Below are 26454 nucleotides of genomic sequence, written 5' to 3'. Positions count from 1 at the left end.
AAAAAAAAAAAAAAAAAAAAAAAAAAAAAAAAAAAGGAAAGAAGTTGAGTCACTTGCAGGACAATGGATGGAGCCTAAGAGCCTTATGTTAAGGAAGATAAGCCAAAGGGTCATGTGTTTTCTCTCATATGTTGAAGGTAAAGAGGAAAAGAGAAAAGGTGGGCAGGGGAATCTCATGAAAATCCAAGGGAGACCAGTAGAGTAGAATAAAGGGACCAGAGGGAAGAAGGAGGGGAGGAAAAGGGTAAATACTGGGAAATTATAGTGACCAAATTATATTGTTATGTCATGTGCATATACAAATATGTGCCAAGGAATCCCACTATTATGTATGATTATAATGTATCAATAAAAAATATGGGGAAAAAGAATGATTTTTTTTTTTTTTAAAAAAAGGCAGGCTTGGGAAGAAGACTTTGGAGTATATATAACTCTTGTTTCCTCCCTCCACCAGTTCTTTTTCTCCCATGCTGGGGATTAAACCCAGGGCTTTGCACATGGTAGGCAAGCACTCAAACATTGAATTGTATCCCCAGTAAATTCTAAATACTTTTTTTTGGAGGGGAGGATGATTTAAAAAAATACATACATATGTGTGGAATATGAGTAGGGAGACCTCTAAACAAGAGAATATTCTCATGGAATTGCTTAGGGACAAAACTTAATTGGGCATCTGGGTATCATCTTTGATTAATGCCCTGATAATTAGACCATATCTGTGATACTTTAAAACAAATGCATCTTTTTGCTCCTTTTCCTCTTTTCTTTGGTTTAGAATTAAAATGTCTTCCTTGGACTGGGGCTGTAGCTCAGTGGAAGAGTGCCTTGCCTGTGGGAGGCACTGGGTTCGATCCTCAGCACCACATAAAAATAAAATAAAGATATTGTGTCCAACTAAACTAAAAGAAATATACTTACATAAACAAAATAAAATAAACAAATAAAGGCATGCTGTACATCTATAGCTACAAAAAAAAAAAAAAATTCCATTCCTTTTTCTCTTTTGACTCACTCCTCAGAGGTTTGTGTTCTTTGGGGTAGAACAAAATTAATTAAAGAAAAAAAAAAAAGATCTAAATGATGGAGAAAACTATTGACTTGAGATACTGGATTTTTTGTGTACTTGTCTACTGTATCCATAATGTTCATGAAGAATAATATCAAAGACTGGAGAAAGAGAACTTTTTAGTTTTTGTTTTAAGCAAATGTATGTTTTTTTTTTTAAAAAAATTTTATATTTTTAAATTTTAAAAAATTAGTTATACATGAAAGTAGAATGCATTTTGGCACATCATACATACATGGAGTATAACTTCTCATTCATGTGGTTTTACATGATGTAGAGTTACACAGGTCATGTAATCATGTATGCACATAGGGTAATAATGTCCAGTTCATTGTACTATCATTTCTCCCCCATGCCCCATCCCCTGCCTTCACTCCCCTCTGTCTAGTCCAAAATATCTCCACCCCACCCCCCATCTTATTGTGACTTAGCATCCACATATCAGAAAACATTTAGCCTTTGTTCTTTGGGATTGGCTTATTTCTAAGCAAATGTATATTTAGCATTGATATCTACTTCTAATTTATTTAATTCTGATTTTGTGAAGTCAGAATAAGGAATAATAAGAAATGATTGAAAGTTGAAGTTCAAGGAGGGATGTTACATGCATAATCTGATAAATAGGTTATTAACCAAGAAGGCAAATTTCTTAGTATACTTGGAGCAAGTTTTTGTTTTTGTTTTGGTACTGGGGATTGAACCCAGGGGCACTTAACCACTGAGCCACATCACTAGCCCTTTTTTTAATTTTATTTAGAGACAGGGTCTCAATGAGTTGCTTTAGGGCCTTGCTAAGTTGCTGAGGATGGCATTGAACTCGCCCTCCTCCTGCCTCAGCCCTGTCCCAAGCTACTGGGATTACAGGTATGTACCACCATGCCTGGCTTGGAGCAAGTTCTGTTCCCTCTAGGATCTTTCAACATTGGTCTTTGTGTGCTTCATATATGTGGAAATATGAAGAGGGTGCTTGGAGACCAGCAGTTTTCTTAAAGGGACTGTTTGACTACTTTTGCAGCATTCCCCATCACTACTATAGCCTTTGTTACATGAGCTTTCGGTCTCTCCATGTGGATTGCTGACATTTGGATGATAGAATACCAGTGTGTGCTTCATAAGCAGTTCTAGGGTCTTGGAGTTCCATTTTACCCAGGTTTTCCCTCTGACAGTTAATATCCAGATACTTTTTACTTTGATTATTTAGTAGATAACCAACCTCTGGGATATTTGAATCTGTGTAGTCCCTATGGAAAATCCTAGACTGGGGAGAAGAGAACTGGCTTTCTAAAGGAGAGAAACACTATAAGGTCACAATAATGAAAGGAGAATGATAGTATCTTTGAAATACAATTTTGAGGTATCTCAGAAATGATAACATGTTTATGGTAAAAAAGTCAACAATAAAATAAAATTATTTCAAATTTTATTACCCAGAGATAACTAATTTCAGCATTTGCTGGACATCCTTTTTTTCTTTTTTCTTATACTGGGGATTGAACCCAGGGGTGTTTAGCCACTGAGCCACATCCCTGGTCCTTTTTATTTTTTATTTTGAGGCAAGGTCTTGCTAAGTTGCTGAGACTGGCTTTGAACTTAAAATCATCTTGCCTTAGCCTCCCAAGTCTCTGGGATTACAGCTGTGTGTCACTGTACTCAGCTGGTGGACATCCTTAAACTGTGTGGTATCTTAGCCAGATGTAATGCTACACATCTGCAATCCCAGTTACTCAAGAGACTTAGGCAGGAGGATCACAAATTCAAAGCCAGCTTTAGCAACTTAGAGCAAACCATGTGGATCTTTAGACTCTGCTTTGAGACAGGATTCAGGATTTCACCTGGGCTTGTGACAGGGTCCATCATCAGGGTAGCAAGGTAGGACAAACTTGTTATCTAAAAGGGACTTCCTCCAGAGGGATGAAGAGTGTACATTTCCTAGCCCCCCCAGATCAGAATTCATCAGTTGTGGGGGCTGGGGTCCTGGCTCAGGAGTAGAGCGCTTGCCTAGCACGTGCAAGGCCCTGGGTTCAATCCTCAGCACTACATAAAAGTAAGTAAATAAAATAAAGATATTTTAAAAATCATATTTTTTTTAAAAAAGAATTAATCAGTTGCTGCCCCATCTTTGCACATCAGAAGTATGAAAAAAGCCCCCTCCCCCGCCCCTTTTCACTAACACATAGCACTCAACTGACCCTGAGCAAGTGAAAGTGTTGAGCTGTTTTTGTGAGGAAGCATCCTTTGTTCTGTGCTTCTCTTTGTTTTTTTTAAGAACATTTTTTTTTGAGAGAGAGAACTTTTAATATTTATTTTTTAGTTTTCGGCGGACACAACAGCTTTGTTTGTATGTGGTGCTGAGGATAGAACCCGGGCTGCACGCATGCCAGGCGAGCGCACTACCGCTTGAGCCACATCCCTAGCCCTGTGCTTCTCTTTGACGCTCCATTGTCTGAATCTAGGAAGGAGTTATTTCATCCACAGCCATGTCAGGGAAATAAGCAGAGGATATTAGAGTAAATATTAGATATTAGTATTCTGTCTTGGTTTTTGTTTCTTGCCCTTTCTTAGAATACTTCTTAAATAGCTTACCCCCAGTAATCCGAATGGTGAACTTCCCTTCAGACATAAGGATAGACTATTGGGAGAAGCTGGCTATGTTTTTTTTGTTTTTTTTTTCATGGGGGGTACTAGGGATTTAACTAAGATGCCCTTTACCACTAAATATATGCCCGGCACTTTTTTATTTTTTATTTTGAGATAGGGTCTCACTAAGTTGCTTAGGGCCTTGCTAAATTGCTGAGGCTGGCCTCGAACTTGAGATTCTCGTATCTCAGTCTCCCAAATCGCTGGGATTATAGGTGTGAGCCACTATGCCTGGTGCTGATTGTGATTTGGCGTTAGAAACTCAGGGTTGAGAAAAGGGCATTGTGACCCTTCACAGGAAGAGATTTGGGAGATTTTTATGGGATTTGGGAAATCGATATGGTCAATTCCCCAGGTTGTCCAGGTCTTCCCATGGCTCCTCCAACAATAAAGGAGATTAACAGAAGAAAACTGAACACTTGGGGTTTAGTACATTTTTAGGCTATTGCTTCTCCCCAGAGCTATTATGCAGGAGTGAGGCTCTTGTCAGCTAAGGAAAGGGGTACCCAAGGAATTGGTTTATAAGTTGCTTCTGTTTGCCATATTTCTCTGTATGCTGGGAGAAAACAACATGAGGCTTGTATGTACTTAGAAATTAAATGACCTTCTTTTTCTGTTTGCTTTCTCTCTCTCTCTCTCTCTCTTTTGTCCTGGGGACTGAATTCAGGGGTAGTCAGCCACTGAGTCACATCCCCAGCCTTATTTTGTATTTTATTTAGAGACAGGGTCTCACTGAGTTGCTCAGTGCCTCACCATTGCTGAGGCTGGCTTTGAACTCGTGATCCTCTTGCCTCAGCCTCCTGAGCCACTGATCCTGGCTCTCCGTTTGCCTTCTTACTCCTTCCTCTTTCAACCCAATTTTGCGAAGGATGACTAGTGGTATCTACTGGAGGTTCCTATTTTATTTTCATATAGTCCATCTTTGAAATGTGTCTGAGCTGCTTTCTTGAAACCTCAGCCACCTCTGACCAGGGGATATCCACAAATGTGGACTCATCATTTGGAGTTTATGAAATTCTTTATAGACACTGTATATTTGGTTCACAGCAATGGGAGAAAAGCCAACTAAATATTGTTGAATGGATTTAGTTTTTAGCTTCCTCTACACTTCCTTTTAGAGAAATTGCTTTTTTTCTTCCAAAGAGAAGAGAACCAAGTGGATTGATGATTGCATTGTATGCCTCACTGGTGGTCACAATGTCTTGTTCTGATAGGTGTATGGATAAGACCTGTGAGGCAAGTGATATGACAAGATGAGTTCATTCTATTTTTTAGTATCTTTTTTGATTACTTGGCCTGACAACATTTATAATTTTAAAACATTAAAAGGAATGAATAAAAAATAGCTAATTTTTGGACAATAAGTATTTATTTGAGAAAGGCAGCAGAATACAACAGACACTAGTATGGCAATATGTAAATCAATGGATGTGTAACTGATGTGATTCTGCAATCTGTATACGGGGTAAAAATGGGAGTTCATAACCCACTTGAATCAAAGTGTGAAATATGATATATCAAGAACTATGTAATGTTTTGAACAACCAACAATAAAAATTAAAAAAAAAAAAAGTATTTATTGGACCCTTTAACCAGGTAGGGCTCAAAGTTTTGTCCTTGTAAAACTCTAGAAAGTGAAACTTAAAGAGATTCTTCTAGTCTTTGAATTTTTTGAGACAAGAATTTTTTTTTTTTTTTAGTTGTATGTTGGTAGGCAGACTAATTTATTGACTAAGTAAATGTTTATGGAATGAAACATGCAGGACCTATAAAACATACAGTTTTAATTAGCTTGAAAATTTTTTAATAGCTATATTAAGCTGGTCTTAATCATGTTACCCTCCTGCCTCTTCTTTCAGAATATGATTTATTGGCCCGGGGATAAACAGATCAACAAAACAGCATTTTGATATACAATTGGAGATATCATGTCAAAGGAGAGACTACTTAATGATGATGCTAGAAAAATTGTGTATTATGGCTTGAATCTAGAAAGCCCCCCTAAAAGTTTGTATGTTGAAAACATGGTCCTCAATGTAGCAAGGTTCAGAGGTTGAGTGGCAATGATTGGATCATGAGGCCTCTGACCTCATTAGTAAATTAATCCATCTGATGGATTAATAATTTAAATGGATTTACTGTGAGGTGATGAAAACTATAGGTAGGTGGGACATGGCTGGAGAAAGTAGATCACAAGATTGGGGTGTGTGTGACTTGGGGACTCTATCTGTTCTTGGTGCATGTGCATGTCTCTTTCTCTCTCTCTCCCTCTCTCTTCCTTTTCTCTCTCCTTCTCTCTCTCTTCCCCCTCCCTTCCTCCCTCTGTCTCTCTCTCTCTCTCTGTCTCTCCCTCTATTTTTTTTCTGCCATCTGCTGAACAGTTTTCCTCTGCCTCACCCTCTACCATGATCTTTCTTCCTTGAAGCCAGCCAACTATGGACTGAATCCTCTGAAATTGTGAACCAAAATAAATCTTTCCTCCTCTAAATTGTTTTTGTTGCGTATTTTAGTCACAGTGACAAAAGCTGACTAACAAAATAAGGGGAAAGTAAAAAGGATCCATATCTCATATCTCATGCCATAACGTCATGCCATAACAAAATCAATTTCAGATGGATTAAAAAAGCTTAAATGGGGCTGGGGATGTGGCTCAAGCGGTAATGAGCTCGCCTGGCATGCACGGGGTGCTGGGTTAGATCCTCAGCACCACATAAAAATAAAGATGTTTATCCATGGAAAACTAAAAAATAAATATTAAAAAATTCTCTCTCTCTCTCTCTCTCTCTCTCTCTCTCTCTCTCCTCTCTCTTAAAAAAAAAAAAAAAAAAAAGCTTAAATGTCAAAAGCACTTGTTTAAATCTTCCAGAGAAGAAAATGTCTGTGAATACCTTTCTGACCTCTGCATAGAGAAACATTGTGTAAACAAGATACAGAAATCACTACCCATAAAATAGATTGGCATATTTGATCTTCTTATAAAGAAAAAAGATATCTTAAAGATAATAGCTAGGAGAAAATTGAATAACATCTAACCCATGAAGAGTTAGCATCAAGAAAATATAAAGAACTGGGCGTGGTGGCATACGCCTGTAATCCTGGCTCTAGATGCTGAGGCATGAGGATCATGAGTTCAAAGGCAGCCTCAGCAATTTAGAAAGGCCCTAAGTAACTTAGTAAGACTCTGTATCAAAATTTAAAAAAGGGCTAGAGATGTGGTTCAGTGACTAAGCACCGCTGGGTTCAATCCTCAGTTATACCCACCCCCCAAAAAATATATATATAAAAGAATTATAAGTCATTAAGAAGGTTAGATGAGCAACACAGTAGAGAAATGATATAAAATATGAATAGGAATTGCACAAAAATGTACATTTCTTAATTTCATCAGCAGAGAAGTATAAATCAAATGTACCATGCAATACCATTTTATTCTCCTTTCATTGGCAAAATTTCAAAAGTGTGAGGATACCAAGTTTTAAAAGGATTTTGAATCTGTAGGTTGCATTAGAATGCTGGTAAAAATATAAATTGTTGCAATCACTTAGGAACACAGATATCTTACTTTAAAGTTGAACATTTGTATATACTATGTAACACAGTGTATAGGGAAAATGTTTTTCAGGAATAATGGGGAACCATGTTAAGTAATGATCTTGAGATAGGAAAGACTTTGACATGTTCAAAAAGATTAAAGAAGAATGAAGAAGTTAAAAAGAATGAAGTATACGACTTATGCAGGCTCCCATTAGAGGTATAGGTGAGTGACTATGAACTTGCAATCCTCCTGACTCAGCCTCCTGAGCTGCTGGAATTACAGATGTGCGGCTAGAAGCAGTCTTAAAGCCAGAAGAAAGCATAGGAATCATCAGGATCAGCCACAAACATTAGGCGTTAGAAAGTCTAAGTTGCAGTTGTTCTTTTTGCTGACTGTAGAATTCATGAATTTATCAAATGTTTAAGGAGAATATACTATATGTAGGGCTGGGGTTATAGCTCAGTGGTAGTGCGCTTGCCTAGCACATGTGAGGTACTAGGTTCAGTCCTCAGCACCACATAAAATGAATAAAATAAAGATATTAAAAAAAGAATATACTACATGTTAAATTTCTGTGTTAGATGCTTAATATCTGTAACACAATATCCTCACTACTCTCTAACATGAATGTTTTTAATTTTATCTCCATTTTATTGCCAAGGAAAAGGAGTCAGGTTAAGTAACTTTCCTTAAATCTCACAACTAGAAACTGTCAGGTCTATCTCATCTGAGCCCCAACTTCTCATATATTCCTGTTTCAGGTGTATCCTCTTCCCTCTCTTTTCATTATCCTTTATAAAACTTCTTCCTTGATTTTTCGGAATTGTTTGCATGACTCCTCCTGTTTTGATTTCCAGGCTAACCTCTGCTTTGTGGACGTTGATAACCATTTCATCGAGCTACCAGAGGACTTGCCTCAGTTTCCCAACAAATTGGAGTTTGTCCAGGAAGTCTCTGAGATTCTCATGGCATTTGGCATTCCCCCTGAAGGAAACCTTCATTGCAGCGAGAGTGCCTCTAAGTTGAAAAGGCTCCGGGCCTCTGAGCTTGTCTCTGACAAGAGGAATGGGAACATTGCTAGTTCCCCTTTGCATTCCTATGAGCTCCTTAAGGAGAATGAAACTATTGCCCGGCTGCAAGCCTTGGTCAAGAGGACTGGGGTAAGCTTAGAAAAGGTAAGATGCTGAATTTAAGTCTTACAAATTTCATTTGTGCTTGAATGCTGTCCTTGTTGAGTAAGGTGTGGGATGATAAAGCACCCAGTTCAGCACAAGGCATGTTTGTGTACAGTAAGAGACTGATTCAGCTCTAGAGTAAATGTGGTCCTGGCAAATGCTACTCAAATCAGAATCTGGATAGCTTCTCCAACACATGTTAAGGAAAGCCTGCTGCAATTCTGTGTGAGAACTATAGCAGAGTAACTCCATTGGAGAGAATGGTGGTGGTAATGATCAGAACTTTTTTCAAATTCATTGCCCTATGAGTTTCACAGCAACCCAAGGAACTTAGGACAGGTGTTAATTGTTTTATAGCTGAAAAAAGCAAATTTTAGAGAGCCCAAATGGTTTTGCCTGATTCAATGCCTAGCAAATAGATGAGCTGAGGCCAGAACTGGTCCTCTTGAATTCTAATCCTGTGCTCTTTCCAGGGATGCATTTAACTTTTGTTTTCTGACTTTGGTGAAACTAAGCTTTCTGTACTTGGTTACCTATCTTCTTTTTTCTTTTTCTTTTTCTTTTTTTTTTTTTTTAGTTGTAGATGAACACAGTACCTTTTGTTTATTTATTTATTTTTATGTGGTGCAGAGGATTGAACCCAGTGCTTCACGCCTGCTAGGCAAGCCTCCACCACTGACCTAAACCCCAGTCCTGTTACCTATCTTCTTCTTACCTCTCCCATTCTTATATTTGTGTAAAAGTTATATGTTTTCTTTTTAAAAATAATGGCCTGTTAAAGAGCAGAGAGATAATTAGGGAGATTAAAAAGGTTTTATTTTTTTGTTTGTTTGTCCTCTAAAAGGGAAAATACTTAGGGAAAAACATACAGAAAGTGACTTGGGGAAGAAATCCAAAGAGGTAGAGAACCAACGTCTAATCTTGATTCTTTGTATTACTGTTTTTTTCAATTACTTCCTACATTCCTTCCTTTCTGTTTGGCCCTTGAGATATTCAGCACTGTTTCCTCTGTGGCTGAATTTCTCTCTTATGATGGTACCTTCACTTTCATTGAATTGCTAGATACCTTCAAATGGAGCTTTTAAACTTTCCTCCTGATCAGAATCCCTTTCTTTTATTTTTTTCTTCTCATTTCTCCTTATTTTTTTCTCACCTTCTTACTTTTGCTGCTAAGTAAATAACCACTGGGAAAAAAATTAGAAGATTTGCATTTCTTTTGAATAAAATAAAGAGTATCTGTACTCAGCTGTTGTTTCTTTTTTGCAGCTGGAAGTGCGTGAAGACTCCAGCAACAATAAGGATATTAAAGTTCAGTGTGATGAAGAAGAACTCAGAATTTACCAGCTAAACATTCAGATCCGGGAAGTTTTTGCAAATCGTTTTACTCAGATGTTTGCAGATTATGAAGTGTTTGTTATTCAGCCCAGCCAGGATAAGGAGTCCTGGTTTACCAACCGGGAGCAGATGCAAAACTTTGATAAAGTGAGTGTAATATTGCTGGGGAAGAGGTGATTAGAATGAGAACTCAGTTACTTCTTGAAGTAACCTAAAATGAGATTTTCTTTTGCAATATTACTGAAACAAGTGATTTTTTGGGGGGGTTGGTGGTGGTTTGTGAGCCAGGAGGATTGAACTCAGGGATACTTAACCACTACCACATCCTCAGCCCTTCAGCCCTTTTTAAAATGTATTTATTTATTTTATTTTGAGACAGGGTCTAAGTTGCCTATGGCCTCACTAAATTGCTGAGGCTGGCTTTGAACTTGCAATCCTCCTTCCTCAACCTTTCACTGGGTGGAACAAGTTTTATTGTCTTCAGATGTTGGTAAACTAGAAGGTTGTGTTGCTTAAAAACAGATGTGCTAATTATTACTATCAGGTGATTTATACCCAGACAAAGGACTCTCTCTTCCTTCTCTTTCTTCCTCTCCTCTCCTGTTCCCCACTTTTGTCCCCCTTCCTTTTCCTCCTTCCTTTCTGTGCAGTGCTGCAGAAAAGGACTCTTAAGGCAAAGGTGTTCATTTAGATTGATTGGTTGCCTCAAAAAGTTACATGAGTAAATTTGTAACAGTATGAGTGTTTTTAAAAAAGAAGCCGCAGGGACAGCCTGGCACAGTGATTCATGCCTGTAATCCCAGCCACTCAGGAGGCTGAAGCAGGAGGATCACAGGTTTGAGGCAATTTAGCAAGCCCTGACTAAAAAAATAAATAAATAAAAAAGGGTGGGGATATAGCTCAGTTGTAAACACCCCTGGTTCAATCCCAGTACCACCCCACCCCACCCCACCCTCCCCGAAAAATAAAAGAAGGAAGGGATTTTGCAGTTTGCTTTTCATAAAGACCTGGAAAGCTCTGGAAGAATTCACCTACTGCATCCGTTGGACATGTTGCCTTTGCAGTTCAAGGCTGACATACTCTTTCCCTGTCAATAACTGTTTCCTTTTGATCCCACCAGGCATCTTTTTTGTCAGATCAGCCTGAGCCCTACCTGCCTTTCCTCTCAAGATTCCTGGAGACCCAGATGTTTGCATCTTTCATTGACAACAAAATCATGTGTCATGATGATGATGATAAAGACCCTGTTCTCCGGGTATTTGATTCTCGGGTGGACAAGATCAGGCTGTTGAATGTTCGGACGCCTACTCTCCGAACATCCATGTACCAGAAGTGTACCACTGTGGACGAAGCAGGTAAGGCCTCCTGGGAGCTATACATTTTAGTCTCTTGGACTATGTCATCAACAGGTCTTGGTTCCTAAACAGCCCGCCTCTTCCTCTGTTTCTGCCTCTGCATATGTTTTTACCATTGCCTGCAATGTTTGTTTTCTTTGTTTTTGCCTAGCAATCTTCTTGTCATCCTTTAACACTTGTGTCCATTGGGAATGGGTCCTGCTGTAAGAGATAGAGAACCTAATCAACAGTGGGTTAAGCAGGAGGTTATTTTTCTTAAATTAGCAAGAAGTTCAAAATTGGTGGTTGCTGGTGTTTGCTCAGCTGCTCAGAACTGAGATTCTATCATTTTATTCAGCTTTCCTTAGCATGTTGGCTTTTATGATTTATGCTGATAACCTCATGGTTATAAGAGGCTTTTTATATTCACATGCAAGCCAACAAGAGGAAAAAGTTGATAACAGCTGTGTTTTCCCCCTTTCATCAGAAAACAAAAGTTTTCCTGGAAATTCTCGATAAGCTCTCTTGAGTCATAGGCCAGAGTCATGTTTTTAACTGCCTTTAAGTGCAAGGAAGGCTGTGAAAGTGAACACTGAACTGAGAGTAATGTTACCCTGACAATACTGAAGTTCTATAATCAAGAAAGAAGGGGTGAATGAGTAAGAAGTTGATATTTGTCATAAAACTAGCCTACATCCCTTCTCTCTGAAGCCTTCTGTGATGCCCTAGGATATGTCGGTTGATTCTTCCTCTGTGCCCTTTGATGCTTTGTCCTTCCCTTTACTCTATAGTTTCTTTTTTCTTTTCTTTCTTTCTTTCTTTTTTTTGTTTGTGCTATAATTATTAGGAACAGCTTAAGTGTGGAGACCATATTTATTCATTTTCTTAACCTTAGTCCTCTAGCATTGTGCCTGGCACACATGGATATGAACAGTTGTGAACTACACAAATGATTGAATATGCCTTTCTGTTCACAGAGTCTGCATCTCGATCAACTTAGAGGATAGTCTCAGCTCAATGTGTTAGATTAAGTAGTGGGTTCACTTCCTTATGGGATGATCAGTTTCTTTACTGTATTTTTGTATATTTTTGTTGATTCATTTTCCATATAACTACCACCATATATATGCTTAACATATGCTAAGTGCTCAACAAATATTTGCCAAATGAATGGATACACCAGGCTTTGAGTTTTGTTGTTGTTGTTTGTTTTTGTTTTTAGGTTTTGAGGATACAAGTGATAACAGTTTGAACAAAGTCTTGTTGCCTTCATCAACCTTACCTCCACCCTCTCTCCCTTCCTTCCCCTTCCCTTCCCTTCTCTTTTCTTATAATACTGAGGATTGATCCCAGGGTTGTTCTACCAATTAGCTACATTCCCAGTCCATTTTACTTTTATTTTGAGACAGCATCTCACTAAGTTGCCAAGGCTGGCTTTGAACTTGTGGTCTTCTTGCCTCACCTTCCTGAGTAGCTGGGATTATAGGCATGCACCACCATGCCTAGCTCAACCTTACATTTTTTAGCCTTCTGTCTTTACTGAATAGCTTCTCTCCCAGGTTTTTCATTTAAGATGATTCTTAGGTAAGGCTTAAGGGCACATTACCCATATAAGTAGACTACACCCTGCCTAAGGCTTTGGTCCTGAGCAGCTTAATGAAGATTTTTTAAAAAACTGGATTTAGCATACCATTTCCTAAATCATAGTGCAAATCAGGCTCCAATCCCTTTCATTTTGTGGTACATTGAAAATGACAGTATTTTGAGTATGACACACTAGAGTAGAGTGAGGCATCTGCTTATAGCTAGACACTGTAAGGACAGATGCTGTAGTCAGTTGAGGCCCTACTCATCTGCCATAGGGTTGAGGCAATCAGTTCTTATCCCCCCGCCCCCTTTTTTGAATTAAAAAGAATTTTTTTTTGTAGTTGTAGATGGACAGAATGCTTTTATTTTATTTGTTTATTTTTATGTGATGCTGCGGATCGAACCCAGTGCCCCATACATGCTGGGCAAGTTCTCTGCCACTGAGCTACAGCCCCATCCCTCTTATCCCTTTTGTAATCCTTCTGTTATGCACTGAACACTGCAACATACTGATTTGAATCACTCTACTCTCAGTTGTGGCCAGAGCATTTAGTGTCATGGGCTTGTTAGAATGTGGGTTTTGGGGGCTGGGGGTGTGGCAGAGCACTTGCCTAACATGTATGAGACACTGGGTTCAATTCTCAGCATTGCATATAAATAAATGAATAAAATAAAAGTCCATTACCATCTAAAAAAAAAAAAAAAAAAAAGAAAAAGAATGTGGATTTTGGAATATGGAATGCAGAGTTAACTAACCCTCATTTGTAAGGCTTATTTCAGAAAAATGGGTGTCCCAGAGATGCTTTAGGCAGCTATCTGCTTTGCTTCCAGAAATCCTGGGTCTATCCTTGTCATTGGTATATCTCTTAGGTATGAACCAGATATACACACTTGAAATATGCTTGAGCAGGCTTCTTGCCACTGGCCTCAGATCCTTAACCTTGAGTAGTAGTACAGCTATCTTATCCCATCCCACATCTTAGCTTCTTGAACCAGTTTGATTGGAAAATGGTAATAACATAACTAAAGACATCTTACTGGAGATCCTTTAAAATGTTTCATTTTATGATCCATTCAAAGTTTCGTTGAATAAGAGAAAAGGGAAAGGGGAAGTGAAGAAGGCCCAGACAGAAGATGACTTGACCTAGAACACATAGCAAGGCCAAAGTTGAGATGTTCTTCTACATGACTCTAGAAAATGCTGGGAGAGTTATTAGCTTTTTAAATTTTTACTCTTTGAAAGTTTTGAGATATAATTGGTACACAAAGTGCTGGCATATGCTTACACTTGCATCAAGAACTGGTGGACATACTTATTATCCTCAAAAGTTTCCTCAGGGGGCTGGGGATGTGGCTCAAGCAGTAGTGCGCTCGCCTGGCATGCGTGCGGCCTGGGTTCGATCCTCAGCACCACATTCAAAGAAAGATGTTGTGTCCACCGAATACTAAAAAATAAATATTAAACCCCCCCGCCACCTTAAAAAAAAAGTTTCCTCAGGTCGCTTTGTAATTTTTGATTTTTAAACAATGTTGTGACATAGTTGAATATAGTTAATGTAACTGTTAATATCTCTAATTCTGCTAATTCTGACAGTTGTGTCAGTTCTGGCTTGGCTTCAATCATGACTAGTTTTTTTTTTTTTCTATCATTTGTTATATTATCTGGCTTCTTTGCTCACCTGGTGGTGTTTTAGGCAGCTTTTTCAGTGCTATAAGCAAGAGACCAAACAAGAAAAATCAGAGGAGGAAAAGCTTATTTTGGGGGGCTCATGGTTTCAGAGGTCAGTCCATAGAAGGCCAGCTCTCATAACCTAGTCATCCCATCTCCTAGCTTTCTTGCATTGCCCCACACATGAGGTTTTGGGGGACACCTAATATTTAACCATAATACCTGGTAATCTTTGATTAGATGAATTTTACCGTTTTGAGTCCTGGATACTTTGTTTTCCTATAAATATTCTTTTTTAAAAAAAATATTTATTTTTTAGTTTTAGTTGAACACAATATCTTTATTTTATTTTTTTTTTATTTATTTTTTTAGTTTTCGGTGGACACAACGTCTTTATTTTATTTTTATGTGGTGCTGAGGATCGAACCCAGTGCCTCCCGCATGCCAGGCAAGCACGCTACCACTTGAGCCACATCCCCAGCCCCTCTTTATTTTATTTTTATATGGTGCTGAGAATCAAACCCAGTGCCTCACGCATGCTAGGTGAGCACATTACCACTTGAGCCACATCCCCAGCCCCAAATATTCTTGATTATTGTTCTGGGATATAATTTATTTGGAAATAGTTTGATTCTTTGGGGCTTTCCTTTAGATATTTATTTGGTAGAACTAGAGAATCCTTTAGTCTGTGGCTAATTATTTTCCTCTACTGAGGCAAGACTCTTCTTAGTACTCTGTTTAAAGACCTATGAATGATAGCTTAAAGATCTATTTAAAGATGATTTAAAGACCTATGATGAGGTTTTAAAGACTGGTTTTCTAGCTCTGGATATGAACTGTATATATTATTCCTTCTAAACTTTCAGGTGATTCTTTTCCCATCCTTGAGTAGTTGCTTTACTTGTTTGAACTAATCAGTTAACCTACTGAATACTCAAGTGGGGGACCCCCTGCAAATCTGGGTTCTCTCTCCTCTCTGCTACCATTTCTTGTTAACTCTAGCTACCTTGGTCTCTTTAACTCAGGGAGACCACTAGACTCTTGTCTAATTTTCCCCTTCCTATTCCACAGCTTGAAAACTCTCTCAAGGCAATTAACTGGGGCAGTTTTAAGAGTTACCTCGTTTATTTCCTGTTTGTCAGGGAGCACTGCCCAATGTTTTGAAATTCATTTTTTCATGTATTTTGCCTGGTTTCTTTTTTCCTGTTATTTTAGGAAGGAGGGTAAAATTATTCCTTTTTACTGCATCTTGGCTGAAGTGGAAGAGTAACTCTTTCTAAAAAAAAATATTTGACTTGACTTTTTTAAAAAATATTTTAATCCAGAGAAAGCAATTGAGCTGCGTCTGGCAAAAATTGACCATACTGCGATTCACCCACACTTACTTGACATGAAGATTGGACAAGGGAAGTATGAACCAGGCTTTTTCCCTAAGCTGCAGTCTGATGTACTTTCTACTGGGCCAACCAGCAACAAGTGAGTCAACCCCAGAAATTCCCTAACCTAGCTTCCAAGCCACAGAAGTGAGGGTCATTCATATCTGAGCTGGAGCTATTCCAAAGACCTCAGAATTTTATAAAGCAAATATGGAGAAGACCTGACTATGTAGGTTGTTCATTTGTTTGAATAAGAAGATAGGTGACAGAGTCTGTCAGCTCCTGTCTCCACTGTGCAAATTGTTATACATGTCCAGAACCCACAAAAAACCAGGCTGCAGATGGTTTAAAATAATCTCATGCCTGGATTGCATATATAGTTTTCAATAAGTGGTGGTTGAAATAATTGGAGCCTGAACTGAAAAAGATAACAGCTGGATTACTGTACTTCTAGAGATGAGTATGTGTGAGTTGAGTGATTGTAGTTTTGGATCTATAGATTTTTGTAGATGTTTCAATATAAATAAGTCTGTGTTCCTTGGGATGTTCTCTCATTCAATTACTGCTTTTTTCCTTTCCTTTCCCTTCATTCTTCCTTTTTAACAGTAATCACATGTGTAGTTAACACATTTATAGCAGAAAGTCCAAAATGTCAGCTCTTAGAGAAATCTTACTTTAAAGAGATCTTCAGTAATAAATTGACTCATTAGCTACCAACATTCTGCCAAATTCTCCAGGCTACCATTCCTGAGTATTATTTCTTTATTCTGAGAAAATATCTGTAATTTATGGGTCCTTTTAAAATAAGAAACATATTAATTATATAAATTAATGGGATTTATTGTGACATTTCTGTATATTAGTTGTTGCTTTTATCTCTGACCTGTCTCTGGTGACTTCTTGGTGGTTTCTTGTGCCCAGCATTGGCCTCCCAGACATTCAGGTTTTCTCTTGTCAATTGACCTTACTCCTTTTTAGTGTTTTGTTTGTGTGTTTGTTTTTGGTGCTGGAGTTGCACAGGCTAGGCAGGCACTCTGTCACTGAGTTACAACCACAGCCCATAGTGGAATGTTGTTAATTGCCTGCTTTGATTCTGTCAGGTGGACAAAAAGGAATGCCCCTGCCCAGTGGAGGCGGAAAGATCGGCAGAAGCAGCACACAGAACACCTACGTTTAGATAATGACCAGAGAGAGGTGAGATACTTAAGAATGACAAAGAATGATCCTATTATTTTGCTGTACACACCTTCTCTTTTATCACTTCTTTGGTCTCTGGTCTGATTCATTTATCCTAGTAGTAACCTCTTCCCCTAAAGAAAGGTTAATAATAGGTCTAGTTCTTGATATGTGATACTGGTCCTAAGTTATGATAATTCAGGATGGAGGATGTTGTGTAAATGGCAGCTAGCCACTGACCTTGTGGATCCTCTCCATACTTGTGCATGATACAAACTCACTGGTTGGGAAGAAATTTTTAAAGTTGGTAAGGCATTTTTTGTTTTTGTAGTAGGAAAGGAGTTAATTTTGTTAGAGTGAAAATGAGGAAAGTGAACTTGGATTAATGCTGCGAATATCTGAATCTAAGGAGCAAGGGCACTTGTTCCTATTTTTTTGATATCTTAATTTAAAATGGTTAATCTTGACCTTTTTTCTTAGGGGACTGAAAGAGGGGGATGATGTGCTTGAGGACTGAGGATTCTCAAATTTACCTCTTGAATCCTCATTGCTTGCAAGCTGGGTTTCTCTGCTCTACTATAATTTGTTTCTAATAAAGTTTCTAGTTCTAAACTTCAGGGTGGAGAGCCTGCCTTCATAGTTGCAGAGAAGTTGTGAAAATGGGGCTTTACCTTAGAAGCCTATTTCAAGGAACTTCTTTTTGAGAGAAAACCCTATAATTTTTATCTTACACAGATATAACCCAATAAAGCATATGGTTTTCACATGTGTCTGTCACTTCAGTGAGTAGGAAAACAATGTTTTGCCTTTGCTCTTTCTTTTCCTTTTTTTGCTACCAGGGATTGAACCTAGGGCACTTAACCACTGAGCCACATCCCCAGCCCTTTTAATATTTTTATTTAGAGACAAGGTCTTTCTAAGTTGCTTAGGGCCTTGCTAAGTTGCTGAGGCTGGTCTTGAACTTGTGATCCTCTTGCCTCAGTCTCAAGCTGCTGGTATTATAGGTGAGCACCACTGCACATGGCTGCTTTTACTATTTCTTAAAGGAATAGATGATAACTGGAAGGTTTGAATATAAATGTTTAACTGTTGAACTACAGGATATAGTCTTGCTTAGATTTTTTCGCAAGGGTGGCATAAGAAGTGTTAGTATTGGTGTTGTTTTAAAACTGACTCCTGTTGGTACAGTTGAGAATTCAACATGTCAATTAAAAAGAGAGAGAGAGAGAGAGAGAGAGAAAAGAAAAAGAAAAAAAACCCAGAAACTTAACTTCTGTGTCTTCCATCTCACCTCTGTATTACTCTTTTCAGCAGTATTTATTTGAATGTGCTTTTTGGTCAAAATCAATTGAGGTAAGCACTTTGAAATATAAAGATGACAAGGAGGTAGCCTTGCCCTCAGAGAATGTCAGTTTATTAAGGGGGAAAGTCAAGTAATCAACGAACAAAACTGCTTGCAGTAGGAGCCAGCATCTGTTTCTACATCAACCTCTAAGCCTTGGAGATTGATAGACTTGTTAGAAGAGAAGAGTAAATGACAGGCTCTAAAGCTTGGTGTATGAATATTTTGGGCACATATTTTGGAGGGGAGACGTACAGAAGATAGCTAGCAAGTTAGGAGATGGTAGCAATAGTCCAGATGATAGGAATTAAATTCAAACCTTAGGGAGTTGATGATAGTTGATGATGAAGGGGCTACAACACAGAGTGGACAGAGTTGTGCAGCTAGATAAAAATATGAGGGAAGGGAGAAGAGAAGTATAGGGTAAAAATGTTGGTTGTGAACCTGGGAAGTTACTAAGGAGATGTAAGTGTGTAGTTTACTGTATTGATGTGGATTTTATGTCCAAACAAATAACACATGGAAAATCACCAGTATATTGTAGAAAAGTAGTTGTTTTGAGTGTATAGTCTTATTTTATCATGCCTTAACTTATTATTTTTATTTTTTATTTATTTGAGCATATGGAGTACTAGGGATGAACCCAGGGCATCACACATGCTATTAGTAAGCACTCTACTAATAAGCTATATTCTCTGCCCACAGGCCCTAATTTAGGAAGGTTAGAAAGAGTAGAAATATTTGGTATGGGCAGAAGAGTAATTTCTCTCAACTTGATGGAAAAAATGATTTTCTCAAGGTATTCTGAGATTTGATTGGATTGGCACATTGAGCTAGGCATCTGTAGCCATGTTTTTTTTTTTTTTTTTTTTTGCCTCTTATATCTGTAAATCACAGATATAGTACTCATGTAGTTCTTTATCAGCAAAAATAGAAATCATATTATCTCAGTTTTTCCATTTGTTACAAGAATTGCCTTTTAAACTTTCTGCTCCTGACCTTATCTGAACCAAGAAGAGGGAGCAAGAAAATGTGAGGTGATAGTGCCCTCTTCAGGCACCCATCATTATTGGTCACTTATGAGCTTTTTATTTTTCTGTTTGATGTAGAAGTATATCCAGGAAGCCAGAAATATGGGCAGCACTATCCGCCAGCCCAAACTGTCCAACCTCTCTCCATCAGTCATTGCCCAAACCAACTGGAAGTTTGTAGAGGGCCTGCTGAAGGAGTGCCGCAATAAGGTGAGCTGTGGTGCTTCTGCATGCGTGTCGTTTCCCTTAGCAACAAAAGGAGACCATTGCTTGGCTCTGACCACTGCCTTTTTTTTTTTTTTTGATACTAGGGATTGAACTCAGGGGCACTCAACTACTGAGCCACATTCCCAGCCCTATTTTGTATTTTATTTAGAGACAGGGTCTCACTGAGTTGCTTGACACTTCACTTTGCTGAGGCTAGCTTTGAATTCTGATCCTTCTGTCTCAGCCTCCTGAGCCACTGGGATTACAGGCATGTGCCACCATGCCTAGCTGACCACTCCTTCTTGATTTAAAAAATACTGTTAATATAATGGGATAAAACTAATTTTAAGATCCTGTTAACCTGGAATTAATTGTATTGTTTTAAATAGCATAATACCATTGAGAGCAAATATGCTTTGCATGATATTAGCTTAATATATAATTTAAAAAATTGAAAGATAGATGTAGGGTCTTTTTATTTATTTATTATTTTGGTATTGGGGATCGAGTTCAGGTACTTTATCACTGAGCTACACCCCCAGTCTTTTTTTTTTTTTTTTGAGACAGGATCTTGCTAAGTTGTCAAGGGTTTCACTAAATTGCTGAGGCTGGCCTTGAATTTGTGATCCTCCTGTCCCAGCCTTCAGGGTCTCTGGGATTACAAGCATGTGACACCATGCTGGCAGATAACTGAGATTTTCCATGCAATGTTATCTTTCCTACCATCAAAACATTGGTATGCTACATTTCTTGAAAGAGTGTTCCTTCATTGTCTCTGAAATTCATTCGAAAGTTTTGAGATGCAAGTCCAGGCAGTGACAGCTTTATGTGTCCACTGCCTGGATAAATGATGACTGTGAAAGGCATGCCATTTTCAGACATAGTACTATGTGGGAAAATGTGGTGCTTAGAATTGAAGAAATATAGTAAGCAGTCTTAACACCATCAAGTTTTGGCTAGCATGTGAAGCAGCAGGTGCAATCTTCGTTGGAAGTACAAATTGATACGGTCACTTTGGAAAACAGCATAATATTATGTAGTAATTCTTCTCTTAGGTATATTGCCTGGAGGAACTCTTGCAGTGTGTCCTGGGAGATAGGTATAAGAAGTTTAGAGCACCATTCTTTGTAATAGTTCCAAACTTGGAAAAAAAAACAAAAACAAAAACAAAGGCCAGTCATTAGGACAATTAATAAATGATTTGTGGCTTTTTCATTCAATGACATGCTATACAGCAGTAGAACCAGGTGACAGTTATACCCATCAACTTGGATGAATTTCATAAACCCAAAGTTGAATGAAAAACCAAATCATAAAAGAAAAATACAGGCAAAACTAAAATTATATTGTTCAGAGATTCCCATATACATGGCAATTATTTCCTTAATTTTGTTTAGTTTCATTGTATAAGTTGTCACTTCAAGGGTGAAAAGGTGATTGGAAGAGGACACATAGGGTGCCTTAAAGGTGTAGACGGACTGTTTTATTTTTTAACCTGGGTGTTTTAACACATAAACACCCATAATATATTTTACAATAAAAAAATTAGTAACACTGGAAAGAAATGACAAAATATTAAGAGTTGTTGCTTCTTCAGGGTAGTTTGAGGGGTGTTTATTTTCCCTGCTTTTTAGATTTTTAGATGTTGAAAATTTATAGCATAATTAAATATTACTTAAGAACTTGGACTCAAGATTAAGGCAGATTTGGGTTCAAAAGCCAGATCTCCTACTTCTTTGTTGTGTGACTTTGGACAAGTAACTTAAATTTTCTGGCAATTTCCACATCAGTAAATTGAGAATGATAATAGTTATCTTTTGAAATTGTTGAGAGGCTTAAATGAGATAATGTAATGCTTAGTATAGCACCTAACACATATTTAATAAAAATTGTGATTATCATTACACAGATTTTTTTGGTTATAGTTTTATAATAAGCATTTGAAGATTTTTATTAATTATCCTCATTTTTTAATCCTCTTGACAGTTATTTCAGATATATTTCTAGATTATATGTATGCTTGAAGTTTTGTTTAAGGTTATGTAAATAGAATCAGGATGTAAGAGGTGAGTATGACTGAAAGATTTTATTTGATTCTTTCCATTTTATAAATGCAAAAGCTGAATCCAGAGTGATGAAATCACTTGCTGAGGATCCTATGGTGATTGCTATGTTCTCATTTTTTTTTCTTAACTAAACTTTTAAAGTATATACTCCCTGCAACCTGACATGTATGGGTATACTGTGTCCCTTGGGCTTATTTATTTTGTCCCTCCCAGACTAGTGGGCATACTGTGCAGGCTGCCACAGCTCTCTCTAGTTGTACATGATCCTGCTCATTGTGATTATCTATCCTACTAACTGATTCCTAGACCAAGAGAATGCTGGTGGAGAAGATGGGTCGCGAGGCTGTGGAGTTAGGACATGGGGAGGTGAACATCACTGGGGTGGAAGAAAACACCTTGATTGCTAGCCTCTGTGACCTCCTGGAGAGGATTTGGAGTCATGGGCTACAAGTGAAACAGGTAATGGATGTGTGTAACCTCTTCTGTTGAGCAAACTATCTTCCTGACTTTACTTGCTAGCCTCTCTCCACACTCCTTTTCTCCAGCTGACTGGCTTTGAAGAGTGGTGCATACTGCTTATGGAATGAAACATGAAATAGCTGAACAAACAAATGTGATCCAAACTTTTTTTTTTTTAAAAAAGTAAACTTCAAAAATCTGTGTTTGTCACTCATTAAAAGTGGCATGGGAGTAAAGGTGAAGGCCAGTCTGTTAGCTCCTGTTTAGCAGTGGTACTTGCCTGGAGGTAGAGAAAGAACTTGGAGCTCAGAAAGTATCAAACATACTCTAAGGACCTTTCACTAATTATACATTCCCAGTGGAAAAAGGATTGTAATTAACATTTCTTTTATAAGTAGATGATTTAACCAGTTAAGATTTGAGAGAAGTTGAATGTTTGATTTTTACCACTTAATACCCAGAGAATTTCCTTATTTCAATATACTATACTTTCAACTGCTAATCAAGATGCTTTGGATTGGGGTTGTGGCTCAGTGGAAGAGCACTTGCCTTGCACATGTGAGACACTGAGTTTGATCCTTAGCACCACATAAAAATAAACAAACAAAATGAAGATATTGTGTCCATCTATAACTAAAAATTTTTTAAAAAGATGCTTATCTTTTATTTTTATGTATTTTTAAATTTGAAAGGAACTTGAACATTTTCATAAAGCACATTTATCATGAAAAAGTTAGAAAATAAATTTTAGTATCTAGAAACTATTTATTCAGATCTTACAGACATTGTTGTAGGCACATGAGATACTTCAGTGAACAAAGTCGAAGATCTGTCTTCATGGAGTTTCTGTTCTCATGGGTATGGCCACAGTGTGTCCTATCTGTCCTTCAAAACATTTCTCTGTGCTCAAATGCCTATCCACATATAGCAGTATACTTATCCAATGGACCATAATTTCATACCTACCATTATCATTTATTAAAGTAAAAAATATAGTAACAAATGTTATCAAATATGTGGGGAATTTGGAACCTTTGTACAGTTCTGGTGGGAATGTAAAATGGTGCAGCTACTTTAGAAAACAGTCCTGCAGTTCCTCAGAATGTTAAGATGGTTATCATATGATACAGCAAGTCTACTTCCAGATATGTACTCAAGAGAAGTGAAAACATAATGCCTACACAAACACTTATACACAAATTCTGATAGCAGTATTATTCATCATGGCCAAAGAGTGGAAACAACCCAACTGTTTATCAGCTGGTGAGTGAATAAAAGTGATATATCCCATATAATGGAATGTTATTCAGCAGTTAAATGGAATGAAGTACAAATATATGGTATAACCTGTATATCAGATACCCAGAACAGGCAAATCCTTGATAGAAAATAGATAAAGCATTTCTAGAGGCTTAGAGGAGGGGAAGAATGGGGAGTGACTGCTAAGGTAGATGGTTTTCTTTTGGGGGTGATGAAATTTTCTAAAATTAGATAGTGGTGATGGTTGGACAATGTGAATATACTAAAAACCAGATTTTTTTTGTGTGTGTGCAGAAAATGGCACATTTTTAAAAGTATGAATTTTATGGTAATATGAATTATGACTCAGTAAAGCTGTTTTAAAAAAATCCAAATGGGATCATACTGTACCTACTGTGTTTTGTTTTGTTTTCGGTAGCAGAGATTGAACCCAGGGTTGTTTAACCATGGAGCCACATCCTCAGCCCTTTTTATTTTTTATTTGAGACAGGGTCTTGCTAAGTTGCTTAGGACTTTGCTAAGTGCTGAGCCTGGCCTCAAACCTGTGATCCTCCTGCCTCAGCCTCCTGAGTTGCTGGGATTTTAGGCGTGTGCCACCTTGCCTGGCCCTAATTTTACACTTGATTTTTTTTCACCTCATATCTTTACCACATCCCAACCATTTTTAGGTGATAATTATGTATTTAAGAGCTATATTTAAGACAATAAATCAGAGCTGGGTTTGAAGTATAATTCCTACTTAATACTTTATGAAACTGAGCAAGGTACCTAACTTCTCTAAGCCTATTTTCTCTTATGTGCAATAGAGTTTTAAAAATGCCCACCTTTGTAGGATTCTTATAAGGATTTGATAAGGTAATTAAAAAGCACTAAGCTCAGGGTTAGGGTTGTGGCTCAGTGGTAGAGCACTTGCCTAGTATGTATGAGCACTGGGTTCAATTCTCAGCACTGCATATAAATAAATGAATAAAATAAAGGTCCATCAACATCTTAAAAAAAAAAAGAGGCACTAAACTCAGAGCCCAGTATCTGGGAGGTTCTCTGAAAATGTTTTAGTTATTCTAAAGTCTGTTTTAATTACTCTGTATCCATTGTTGGTCATTTAATTTTTTTTTCTGTTTTTTTTTCAGTATTATAATATTGTGATCATGGAATTTTTTAAATATTAAAAAAACTGTGTAGTGAATTCCTAAAATTTTGAGGGTTCTTGTAGTATAGTAGTGACAATTTGAACAACTGAGTCAGTAAGGCTTGGGTTTGAATCGTAGATTGACTAAATGACTTTAAGTAAGTGATATGCAATTTGTAAGCTTCTTCTCCAAACCCCCAAGAGGTATATAGTTAACAAAACCTGCCTTCCAGGGTTGTTGTGATAATTATATGTAATAAAAAATAAGAACCTGGCCTGTGATGAGCATGCTACACATGATAGCTGTTGTTATGAAGCATTTGGTTTTTTACTTCTGTAACAAGTGAATAGAGTACATATAATCCTTTTATTTTCATCTCTTCCAGATTTTTAATAAAACATATAACCTCAAAAACTTTTAATATTTACCATAAAAATCTCTAGAGAGTTAGGCTTTTTCCTACATTTTAGAAAACAGTACTTTATCAAGCTAGGTGTGGTGGCAAACACCTGTAATCTTAGCAACCTGGGAGGTTGAGGCAGGAAGATTAAGAGTTCAAAGCCAGCCTCAGCAGCTTAGTGAGGCACTTAGTGACTCAGCGAGACCCTGTCTCTAAATAAAATATAAAAAAGGGTTGGGGATATGGTTCAATGGCTAAGCACCCCTTGGTTCAATCCCTGATACAAAAAAAAAAAAAAAAAAGGAGGGGGAAATAGTACCTTATCACTACTTGTTCTAAACCTGTCCTCTGAGGCTTTGTAGCATATTCTGCAAGAATTCTTCTAGCATTACTCATTTCTTTTGGAGTCCTTTTGATTCCTCTCTCATTTTGGTAGATGGTAAGAAAACAAATGCAAAATAATAGGGACTTTATAGTTGTGGTTCCATTTTGTTGAGTCCTAGCCCTGGAACTCCAAACATGAAGCAATGATGCTACTACCAGAGGAAAGTGGTGGTTTGTGCTTGGTGGGAGGACATTTATGTTCTCAGTGATAATTGTTCAGCTGGAAATTTACTCGGTTGGATTTGTACCAACGTGCTCTCCTTAGTTCTTTATTTTGCTAGCCTGTGTATAGACCACCTTCCTCCTGCTAAAGCATTCTTCACTTATGTTCTGGTCCAGAGGTCACATCCAATTCCTTTCTCTCCTCCATTATGCATCCAGATGATGACTAAATTCAGTCTTAGAGGGTGATATGTTTGGGGGCATCTTACTGAGCAATTACTCATATTACCTGCTTAGAAAGTAGAGAACCCAAATAGCAATGTTTACTGCTGATCTCTTAAAATTTCATTATCAGCCTTGTCTGCTTGCATGCAGTGGTGCCTGCAGCAAATCTCATAAAACCTCTGTTATCCTCACCACTCTCTTGTCTTTTAGTGAAAGAGATGAGCTTTCATCTCTAGTGTGTTTTTCTGGCAATTAGAGGTGAAGTTTGGTTTTTCATACTGGTTTTTGAGGCTGCTGTCATTTGTAGCTGCTGTTTGTAGCTGCTGGGAACTGATCTATGCAAAAGGGTTCTCATCTTTTCGTGCTTAAGGAACTCTTAAAAGAGTCTTGTGCTGTATAATGCATGGCCATATTCCTACAACAATCAGGCTGTATTGAACCTTGAAGTCCCCAGCAACCCCTTTACAAAAGAGGGGAAAAAAGCCAGATGTAGTGATACATGCCTGTAATTCCAGCTACTTGGGAACCTGAGGAATCATTATATTAACCATAGTTGATTTCAACCTTGCACTTAAGAGCTAGTCTACCTTCCTGCAAATTTCTTCAACTATACCTTCAATAGTAAATCCTCATCATAGTGGTGACTTATTATCTCCAGTCTGCAGTAAGGGCAGGAAATTCAGAAGCTATCACAAAATCTCATTCTCTGGATGTATGTTCTGTGCATAAACCATCATGCTCTGCCCAGGCTGACCTTCAACTAAGAAATCATTTAGAGGTTCACAGGTTATTAACCTTTTTATTTTCTTTCTTATCCACTGGTCCCTTCCCAGGCTCTCTTGGGCATTTCCTTTCTGTTCTTAATGGGGGAGTTTCCTTTTTCTGTTCCCTTTTATTC

At 37.8% G+C, this 26454-nt stretch overlaps 1 protein-coding gene across 1 annotated transcript in view; it reads left to right on the top strand.

Annotated features, from left to right (window-relative positions):
• Dennd5a (DENN domain containing 5A) overlaps positions 1–26454 on the top strand; it is a 70998-nt gene that overhangs the window by 29577 nt on the left and 14967 nt on the right. Inside the window, exons 5-12 of the mRNA XM_048787915.1 lie at positions 4918–4934; positions 7971–8413; positions 9680–9895; positions 10869–11103; positions 15664–15814; positions 16815–16908; positions 19342–19473; positions 21843–21995. Coding sequence (XP_048643872.1) covers positions 4918–4934; positions 7971–8413; positions 9680–9895; positions 10869–11103; positions 15664–15814; positions 16815–16908; positions 19342–19473; positions 21843–21995 — 1441 coding nt within the window. The remainder of the gene's footprint in view (positions 1–4917; positions 4935–7970; positions 8414–9679; positions 9896–10868; positions 11104–15663; positions 15815–16814; positions 16909–19341; positions 19474–21842; positions 21996–26454) is intronic.

This window comes from Marmota marmota, unplaced genomic scaffold (genome assembly GCF_001458135.2).
Source record: "Marmota marmota marmota unplaced genomic scaffold, marMar, whole genome shotgun sequence".
In the NCBI taxonomy this organism is placed as follows: Eukaryota; Metazoa; Chordata; class Mammalia; order Rodentia; family Sciuridae; genus Marmota; species Marmota marmota.
This window is presented reverse-complemented; position numbering and strand designations above follow the sequence as displayed.